This window comes from Camponotus floridanus, unplaced genomic scaffold, assembly GCF_003227725.1.
Source record: "Camponotus floridanus strain SB8 unplaced genomic scaffold, Cflo_v7.5 scaffold139, whole genome shotgun sequence".
NCBI lineage: Eukaryota > Metazoa > Arthropoda > Insecta > Hymenoptera > Formicidae > Camponotus > Camponotus floridanus.
Genome location: NW_020229258.1, coordinates 124,477 through 135,899, shown reverse-complemented (window position 1 = coordinate 135,899; position 11,423 = coordinate 124,477). Strand labels below are relative to the sequence as shown.

Below are 11,423 nucleotides of genomic sequence, written 5' to 3'. Positions count from 1 at the left end.
ATAATATTCCAACTTATTAAAAAAATCTAATATCTAATTTTAAATCTAATTTTTTAAATCTAATCTAATTTTTAATTTAGTACATATAGTACATATGTTTGTTGTAATTTTATGCATTGTAAGAAACATTAATAATAAGCAAAATCTTTTGTTTATACACATAATCTAAACGATAGCAACTATTATTTTTAGAATTCGAAATCAATAAGACTCTGAATATTACAAAATATGACAAAAAATAAACAGGATAAATAATAGAACTAATAAAAGAACTAATAAAAGAATCGAACGAAAATAAAATAAAATTCCTAATAATTATTAGGCAAATTTATTAAGATGTTTCAATTTCGCTTTGAACCATTTTGAGTTATTATATGGGAAGAATAAGAAAATATAACGAAATTAATACATGTATACGTGAGAAACCATAAACACTATTATTTTTAACAAATTTATTAAAATTTATAACGTTAGTAAGCTAATATATTTTAATCATGTATATATATATATATATATATATATATATATATACACACACACACACACACATATATATATATATATATATATATATATATAAAATAAATATATAAAAAAATAATTTATTTAGATATCTAAAGATATACTTTACATATATAAATGCTAATATTTAAATGTATTTAAATATTTTTTAAAGCGTAACATCGTAATCAAAAGCCAAAAACCGAGTGTTCTAGAAAAATGTGTTTTTCTATAATATATTTTGTATTGTATATATGTATGTGAATAAATTCAATATCAAACAACAAATAGATTACAAGGATAATGAGGAAAGGAATTATAAAATACGAGAGATGAGAAAATATAAAATGTTAAATAGAAAAATATCACGTTTTTTATAATTTTAATGCATTTAAATAATGAATAAACACATCACGATCGATTTAGCTCTAATTATAGCAAAAAATCTTTTAAACTCGAGAATTTTCAGTCACTCAACTTATGTAAGTACATAGCAAGATAAGAATTCTTGGAATTGCAGTTACCATATAATTAAATAGTTATCATGAAAAACAATCTCCATGAATTATGTTTTAAATAAATATTAAAGCTTTTTTTTACTGAAATTATTACAAAGATTCTTTTTGCGATATGGTATATATTGCACTAATATTTTTTCCAACAATATAAAAAACACACATATGTAATTAACACATACATTATTTACACACATTGTTATTTTAGCTAATATTTATATTAAATGTTAACTAAAATTAGTTAAAAAATTTAACATTTAATGTTAGTTTAAATTTTTAGTAGAATAGAATCATTAATTTCTAACTAATAATATAAAATATGTTAATTGTATATATTTTTTAATTGTATGAAAATTAATTAGAAAAACCTAATATATAAATGTCACACAATAATGTAAAACGTTATTATCAATTGTAAGCGATTGAGTCAAATTATTAATGACAAGTGTGCATGTCTAATAATAATTATACGAGTGATTAGTATGCACTCCATACACGCATATTAATCATTCTGTTAAATTGTATAGTTTAGTAAATATTCAGTTTTATTGTGGTCAATCGATTTTATTTTAGCTTATTATTATGCATATAGACTATGTATATTATTATTATGCAGATAGATTATGTATATTATGTATCATTATGTATCATTATAAATTGAAATGATATTTTTAAATTTTCTCAATTTATTCTTTTTCCTTTCACTTTTATATGTTTAATTATTGTTTATATAAATATTTAAAACTTTAAAATCTGGTTTATCTCCTTTTTCTACTTGCGAATGACATTTTATACAAGAAATATAAAACATGTAACATCTGTGTACGAGAAAAATAATACATATTGTTAAATAAATTAATATCTTTGAAAATGATCATCAATCTGTCATAATCAAACTATAACTTCTTACGTTATTGTTTATTAATTCTCTTAGTTTCATAATTATTACTCGAATTGTTAAAATACACAAGCTCCACGATGACACTTGATGACAATAAATTCAAAGCAAATATAAAAAAGTAACGATACATAGGGAAAAGATGATTTATTATCATGTTATAAAATGTAACAAGATAACAAGATGTCATATAAAAGTAACAATAAAATTATATATTGTAATTATATGTTGTAACAATAAAATTCAATTCGACTTTCCTTCATAATCAATACATTCTTTCATGAAAAAAATATAAATTTCAATATTTCTTCTTAACAATTTAGTAACTATTGTATTGTATATTTTGGGCACGCAAAACAATCATGTACAAAATAATAAAAAGAAAAATATTTCCAATTAACCGTTTGAATCTGCATTATTGCGATAATAATCCTTAACGATTATATTATTTTCTAATGAAAATGAAACTTTCTTTATTGCTTTTGAAAATGTAATAAATTTTACTGTAATTATTATTTAATTAAAACATAGAAGTAACCTTTTGATAATATGCAATTTGAGATCCAAGGTGACTTATGTTCTGTCCGGGAAGAGTTCTTCGTAAGTGAAGTGTTTAACTATATCGTTGGCAACCAATAGGATCCGTTTGGAAATTGCTTCTTCTAATGCCGGCTTAAAACTTTTAATAACCTCCTCCTGATTACTGCCTACAAAATTGTTTATAATTTCTGCCAATTGACCGTAATCTCTCTCATTCAAATCGTACTTAGCATCGTATCCTTTAATGTTAAGATTGAGTTTTATCTGTGACAAATATACATATGTTTTACTATTTTTAGTGATCATTTTCATATTCAGGTCTACTTCTGCTTCTATATTATCTGCAAGAAAATGAAAACTGTTAATCACGATGAAATATAAAAACGAATTTTGAATTTTTTACACTTAAAATAGTTTTCTAAACTTGCTAATGCAAAATCAATTATACTTTACATACCTGCAGTAATATAAACATTTCCCTTATGAGCAATAGGTACCAGTACACGTACATCAAAATCATATGTGCCATTCATCGTTATCCGTCCGAATGAGATTGTAGCAGTGTAATGCAATTTTTCAATATCCGCTTGAAAGGAATTTATGGTGAAATCACAAAGTCCCGATACTCTTATATTTCTCATATATAATTTAGTATTGGGTACATCGGAAATGACTAATATATCAAGAACAAGTGGATCATTAGATGGAATATCCAATTCCGGGATTCCTTCGCAAATCTTACTCTTCAAATTGTTTACGCTGTTTAAAATACATTGTTCGATATTCGGATCTCTGCGGCCACATACCTGAATGTAAGAGGCTGTAAGTTTAAAACAACTTTGTGTTAATTTATGATACATAACATTATATGTATATATAGAGCAAGCTTGAAAAAGCGATATAAATTATACAAAGAAGGGATTAGTAAAGGCCAAGGGGGGTAACAAGCGCAAAAAATAGACTTCCTCATGATTATTAGAATTATTAAGAAGTCTTATTGTTCTTTGCGCTTGTTGTAACTTATGTTTAACTATTCCATTCATTGTTTAATTTACATTATAATATTCAACATCTTATTTATCTATTATTTAAATAAAGTAATCATACATCATATAATGTATATAACTTTTGATTAATGATAAGTAATAAATAATAATGATAAATATGATAATAATGATAATAATGATAAATAATAATAAATCTGTTAAAAGAAAGAAAATCAAAAGTAAATCTTTTATAACACAGTATAAAATTTTAATGAAATCACGACATATATAAATTTAATATAATAATATAATGTTAGATAAGAAAATAATTATTCGCATTTTAAAAATTCTTTATAGATTAATTTTTTTTTTAATTGCAATGCTATTTACATTGCAATTTCGTTACATTTTAATCATATTTTAAATATAATTTAACAGATATATTTATGGCAGATTTTTACCCTTTTTTACAATTTTTATCTTTTAATATGAAAAACATTTCAAGAATCAAAATACATAGAAACATATATTGAAATAATAAGATGGCAAAATAGCAAATAAAATTTTATTATAAAATTCTTCTTACCTGTTGCTTCTAAAATATATTATATAACCGATATTATATCTTAATAAAAACGAATTATATTTGCTCCCTAAGTTTTCTTATTACTTATAAGAGTAATCTAATCTGAGAAATAATATTCAAAATGTTTCTTTTAATTACAATTCGTTTCCAATATTTTTGCAAGTTTACGAATAATATGGCAGAATCATGATAGAAACATAACTTTTATATTTACTTACGTATTTCTGCTGTAACATGTGCTGCTATAAGCACAAAAGCAAAGATTATAGCAAACATATTTCACAGAAAAATTTTTCAAGTTTCACACTTTCTAAAATATCGAAATGAGTTTGACAGATTCACGGTGAACGTAGGAATCGAGACTGAAGCAAACGCTTTGATCAAGCTTGTATATATACTATATTATATCTCCTTTTATTGAATTAGCAAACCAGTCTTTTTCTTTCTTATTATGATCATGATTCATTCCTTGTAAATCCATGGTCATATTCGTTTTCGTTCTAGAGTTAGGTAAACGCTATAGATAATGAATAAGAAATAAAAAATAAAGTTTTCTTAATTGACTCCATAAAAAGAATATTTTGCTATCATAAAAATGTATTTAATACAAGATAAAATTCGAGATAAGATCACTCCAAATTTATACTTATTTTTTGATATTATATTTAATTATTTCATATAAATAAAAATTTACTCGAATATCATGTGTACGAAATATAAATATCTGTAAAAAGATATTCTAAGTATTAATAAAAGATATTTTTTTTAAAGAAAAAAATATTTACTTACTAATAAAAAAGTAAAAAATTAAAACAGATTAATTTTATTTTTGAAATAAAAAATTTGCACATAATTGCAACTTTTATTACGGATTTATTTGTATTCAAACTCTTTTCGATTTCATACAAATAATAATAGACAAAAAAATATCAATATAAAGTAAATGATACGATTGACTTGTAAGTGACGTGATTATGTTGTAAAAAATGTAACTTATGTTTTTCTTTTCTTTTTTCTTAAATTTTTTTTTTAAGTCTTTGTTATTATTAACTTTGAGTTATGATTATAAGAGAAAGGTATAATAAATAAAATTTAATTTTTATATCTTTTCTCATGTATATTTTGTCTATTTTTATTGAAATATCAGAGTGTAATTTTAAAAAAATATCTCATCATTATCTGCACATATTTCTCTTTTTTATATAATGCTATAGATAAATTCTTATGTTGTTTAATACAAAATATCTTTTTAAATAACAAATTGACATGAAAAATCTATTTGCCTTTTAAATATACCTGATATATCTGATATAATTTCTAAAAATATATTAGAATTTTCTTGCAAATGTGAACAAGATCTCATAAATAATGCATAGCAATGATGAGATTGCATAGTATCGTACGTATAAATTTTTTTTATTCTATAAAGTAATTAATTAAAACAACAATTTTTTTATAATGAGTATAATTATTTACATTATTTTGCATGTGATTACAAAGTAAATGTTTAATTGTCAGTACAAATATAAACTTTGATATTAATATAATGTACATAAGAGAGTTCTTTGTTCGGCCTTCATGTTTTTTATGTGGGTCAAACACAATCATTTAGTATTATACAATACTGAATATTTGCTTTTAATAATTGTAAGTTACAAATATTTGAAAGTTAACAAGAAGTTACTATTATATAAGAATTTTTTTCTAAATATCATCTTTTTTTTAATATTAACTGAGCTGTGTGAGAATCGATAATAAATATATAATTGATAAGAATAGATAAATAATTGGTATTATTACGTGAGACTTAAACGAACAAATTTTTCCTATGATAGCAGTGTCAGTTGTAATCGTGTTTATATAAATCTAAAAATAGAAATTTCTGGAACTCGATGACCTTAACATTTTAAGATATACGAATCCTATTAAACTTCAGAATTCAGAACCTATTTCAATATTTTGCAATGATTACGATGCATTCCATGTGAAATCTAAAATTTGCGAGAGATTTGTGTTAAATATTATAGCATAATATATTAATATATAATATATATATTAATATTAAAATATGATACGTTAAAACTTGCGAAAAACTTGTGCAACTTAAACTTTATTGGGCATATTTAATTTGCTAGCATCTTTCGCTCTTCTGCTAATATTTGACATGTCGATATTATATCACAATACCACAATGGATATTTCTTCTAAGAACGGCATTTATTGAAACATTTTTAGAAAGAAAGGAAAAGAGAAACAAACAGAAAGAGAGAAAGAGAGGGAGGGAGGGAGGGAGGGTGGGAGGGGAGAGAGAGAGTTGTCAAATATGGAAAGAAGATAATAATTATATAAATCTAATAATAATAATAATTCTTATTCTAAATCAATATATTAAATCTATATATATATATATATATATATATATACATATACATATATATATATATATATATATATATATATATAATTTAAATGCCAAAATTTATAAACAAGACAAATATAAAGAAAAATTCAAATTTACAAATCCGGAAAATAATAAACAAATAATATATTTTTTAATGTAACTTTAATATAAAATTTAATATAAAATTATTATATTAATTTAATATAAAAAAGAAGAAAAGAGAAATAACTAAAAATGTCTAAAAGTATTCATTTCTTATGTGCTTTAATTATAATACACAGAATATCAGCAAATATCAGACAATATATGACATACAACTTGCGATCGTTGAAGCTGAATCGATATTAGATCTCAAATAATTAATAAATTAATATAAATAATTAATAAAGAAAACATTTTCAACTAATTTCTTTCGACTTAAACATACATTGTAAATCAAGATAAGTAATGTATTTTGCGTGATAATTAATTGTATCTTAAAAATTTTTTTACTAAAATTATTACTAATATGTTGCGACATAATTTTATTAGTTTATTTTCAATATTAATAATTTCAATATTATATAAGGTAATTAAAATAAATAATAGAATATTTAATGCTGTATTGTGGCAATTAATTTATAATGCGCATACTAATTATGCATTTATTTTGTAAAAAAAGTAGATTACACGAATGCATGTGTATAGAATATTTCGTTATAGAATATAATGCAATTTTCTCACTTACTTTGCAATTATTTTTTAATTAAATTAAATATCGGTGCAATTTTATATAGAGAAGGACTATTTTTGATTAGCCAATTATTATTTTGAGTCATTGTTGTGGTATCAAACAATAACATTTATATGATTATGTATATACTCTATCTGGAGCAAAAATAAAATTCCCTAATTCTCTCAAATTATTGTAACAGATTTTATTTCAATTATCCTTTAGACTGAATAACAATCTTGCAACGTAAAGTTCTAAATTATGTACGGTGCGGGAAGAGTTGCTCGTAAGAGAACGTTTTAAATACATTGTTGATAATTGAGATAAGCCATTTGGAGATCTCTTCCTCTAATGATGGAATCAATCTTTGAAGAAATTCCTCCTGATTGCTGCCTATAAGACCGCCAAGAATTTGGCCTAATTGACTTAGTTCATTTTCTTTCAAACCATATTGAGCGTCATATCCTTTAATATCGATATTTGATTTTAATTCCGATACATATATATGTTCTATACCCTTTTTAATTGCCTTTGACCCTTGTATGATTATTTTTATACTTGCGTTATCTGGAAGAAGATATAATTTAATCGTCAATGAAACAATAGTTAGTTTTTTATCTTTTACATTGATACATATGCACATACAAATGTTTTTAAAATTCTATCTTAATTTAATATAAAACTAACTTTAATTTAATATAAAACTAACTATTTTAGATACCTGTAGTAAGATAAATAGGTGCCTTATAAGCAATAGGCACGAGTATATGTATGTCGATATCATACGTGCCATTTAAGTAAAGTCGATTGAATGAAATGTCAATATTGAAAATAATCTTATCCAAATCTACAGAAACAGAGTTTATGATGAAATCACAAAGTCCCGTTATTTGTACATTATTTAAATATATTTTGTTGTTGGCAGTTTCGGAAATGACTAATTTGTCAATATTGAACGGCTCAAGTGGTGGAATATTTAAATCCGTAAGCCCTTCGCAAATTTTATTCTTTAAATTGTTCATATTGTCTATGATGCATTGATTGATATTTGGATTCTGGCGCCCACACACGTTGATGTAGGAGGCTACAAAAGTTTAAAATCATTTCTGTTAACTTATAATATTAAATAAAAATCTGTTAAGGGATTTAACTTCAAATATTATAGCAACAATGTATTATATTTTTATTTTAATGTATTATATTTTATGTATTAATTTCTATTTAAATTTTTGAATAGTTATACATAGTTAAAATAGTTTGTAATAATAAAGTATAAAATAAATGATTTTAATCTCTCTCTCTTTTTCTCTGTCTTTCTTTCTCTAGCATTAAATTTATTTTAATCCTAAAAAGATTAATTAAAATCGAAAATATTAACATAAAAATATCAAACTCACAATGATTTTCAAGTTATAAATGATAAAAAGTTATATATGATATGAATGATATACATAAACATGAATTTGCAAGATTAAAAAATTTGAGTGCTAATCATACTGCATCATACTCTATTAATTTTTACAACAGTTAATATCAATTTTTATTGCTCAATCAATTTCATTTTTTAGCTTGTTTGTTTGTACGAGAATAGATAATTAATTTATAAATTATTATGAATTAAAGTGAGATTTAAGCATTTGCTTCGTACTCTCTCATATATATAAATCTTGAATGTAATAAAAAATCCAAAAATACATATTACAATATTAAGTATTATAAAAATACATATTACAATATTAAGTATTACAAAAAGTTTATAAAAAGTTAAAAATTTTAAAATCTTATTCTATATATTTATAATTATTATTTTAGACAAAAAATGTGAAGTAACAATATGGAATATTTGTACAAAAAGGAAATGAATATATTGTTACAACCAGTCAATATTAGAATCGTCAATAAATGGATAAAATTTATTTACTCGTAATTTTCAAACTCTTTAGAGAATACTTTTTGAAATAAATTCCGGGATGATAACTGCTCACAGTACAAAGTAAACACAATGCGAAAATTAACTAGCATCGGAAAATGAGAAACAATGTTATTTGAGAGATTCGATTTTATATGTTAATTTATAGAAGAAAGAATATTGATTGACAAACATTAATTTATAAATGAAATTAAGAGATATATTAATATCAAATCATTTAAAAGATGTAAAGCATTCTGAAAGTATACTGCACGCAAAAAAATGATTTAATAAAACTGATTTCAACACTTATAATACTTCTATTGTGTTCGGTCTAAGTATTAGAGTGTATTTTGAACGAATTATTATAGCAAATTTATGAAATAGCTGTCATTTCAACAATTCTTTATAGGATCCCTTTTTAGGGAATAACAACATCAAAACATATAACATACGAGTAAAAAACTCAATGAAAAATTCTTTTCGAAGCCTATCATTCATCGTTTCGATTAAATGTACCAAGATTGTAATTAAAGATTTTATACATTTTACATTTTCTTGTTTAAAGTATATTCTTCATATTATTATATTCTTTACATTATGCTGCATATGATACATTAATTATGTTAATTAACATAACATATATATATATATATATATATATATATATATATATATATATACAGGGTGGGGCATTTATCTTGAGACAAGATAATATCTCGATTGGAGTCGATTATTTTGAAAAAAGTTTTAGACAAAAGTTGTATGGTTTCAAGGGGGACATAAGATGGTGTTATTAGTTTGATCTTGAAGAGCCACCTGAAGGACACGCGAAGGTCAGCTCCAACTTTTTAAATGGGACACCCTATATGCTTTTGCATATTCTTGTAGCTCATCTCAAGAGCTTTCCAAAACACTATAATTAAGTTAGTTTTCATTAAGTACTTTCCAAGTTATGAGGCTTGAAATCATTTTTTAATTTTACATAAACCGTAAAATATATTGTAAAATATTCATTTTTCGATTATTTTATCTTAATACTTTTATGTACAAAATAATGAGAAAAATCAATTGGTGTAAAGAAAACTCATAGTTGTTTCGAAAAAAAAAATGTAATTTGCAATTAACAATTACATATTTTTTCTTAAAAATAACTATGTCTTTTCTTTACACCAATTGATTCCTCTCATTATTTTGTACATAAAAGTATTAAGGTAAAATAATCGAAAAATGAATATTTTACAAGATATTTTACGGTTTATGTAAAATTAAAAAATGATTTCAAGCCTCATAACTTGGAAAGTACTTAATGAAAACTAACTTAATTATAGTGTTTTGGAAAGCTCTTGAGATGAGCTACAAGAATATGCAAAAGCATATAGGGTGTCCCATTTAAAAAGTTGGAGCTGACCTTCGCGTGTCCTTCAGGTGGCTCTTCAAGATCAAACTAATAACACCATCTTATGTCCCCCTTGAAACCATACAACTTTTGTCTAAAACTTTTTTCAAAATAATCGACTCCAATCGAGATATTATCTTGTCTCAAGATAAATGCCCCACCCTGTATATATATAATACATACATATATACATTATTATTGATTCCTATTGTCAAACGTTATTGTATCATATATTATAAAATATCATCATAATATTATCATAATATTTATAATAAAATAAATCAAAATTATGTTAAATGTCTTATTATATATCCAAACGAAATAATTGTTATAAATCAGCTGAAACTTAATCCAAGAAATATATATAAATAATAATATTTTACTGATGTGTTTTTTAATTGCGATCACAGGATACTCAACTTCAAATAATATGATCAGCGCTTGTCTCAAGATAAATATGGTAAAAAATATCCATATATAGTAATGGAAGTAAACAATCGATGAGTATATTTTTAATGCAAATTATTAAATATAATTATTTAAATAAAATATTATTAAAAATTATATTAAATAATATTAAATAAAATTAATTAAATAAAATAATATTTAAAAAAGTAGTACTGAAAGCACAAATATATATTTATTTAAATAATAATCAAGAAATAATACTTTTTTCTTTTAATTCGCTTACTTACGTATTTCAGCTGCATATGTTGTCACAAGCATAAATACAAAGATTACAGCAAACATTTTTAAAATCAAAGTTTTTCTTGTAAAATGACTTTTAAATCGCAGAATAGACTTTTTAATTGTAGAATAATTCTAAGAGATGTATTGCACGTACAAATCAAGACTGATCTATGGAAATAACGCAAACAATGATCGAACTTATATACTATAAGCTCCCACTATTATAGAACTATTAAAATTAAATCATACACTTGTCTTCTAGGACTGAAGTCTGATTTTTATTCAC

At 23.2% G+C, this 11,423-nt stretch overlaps 2 protein-coding genes across 2 annotated transcripts; both read right to left on the bottom strand.

Moving 5' to 3' along the window:
- Nucleotides 1–2,423: 2,423 nt before the first annotated feature.
- LOC105252312 lies at nucleotides 2,424–4,302 on the bottom strand. The gene is made up of 3 exons (XM_011259636.2): nucleotides 4,245–4,302; nucleotides 2,912–3,274; nucleotides 2,424–2,795 (listed from the first exon to the last, which is right to left on the bottom strand). The coding sequence occupies exons 1-3, from the start codon at nucleotides 4,300–4,302 to the stop codon at nucleotides 2,488–2,490; spliced, it is 729 nt and encodes a 242-aa protein (XP_011257938.1). The 3' UTR covers nucleotides 2,424–2,487.
- A 3,017-nt stretch (nucleotides 4,303–7,319) lies between these two features.
- Nucleotides 7,320–11,298, bottom strand: LOC112637178. Its single transcript, XM_025406290.1, has 3 exons — nucleotides 11,143–11,298; nucleotides 7,861–8,223; nucleotides 7,320–7,706 (listed from the first exon to the last, which is right to left on the bottom strand). Exons 1-3 carry the CDS (start codon nucleotides 11,195–11,197, stop codon nucleotides 7,399–7,401), a joined length of 726 nt encoding a protein of 241 aa, XP_025262075.1. The 5' UTR covers nucleotides 11,198–11,298; the 3' UTR covers nucleotides 7,320–7,398.
- Between the last annotated feature and the right edge of the window lie 125 nt (nucleotides 11,299–11,423).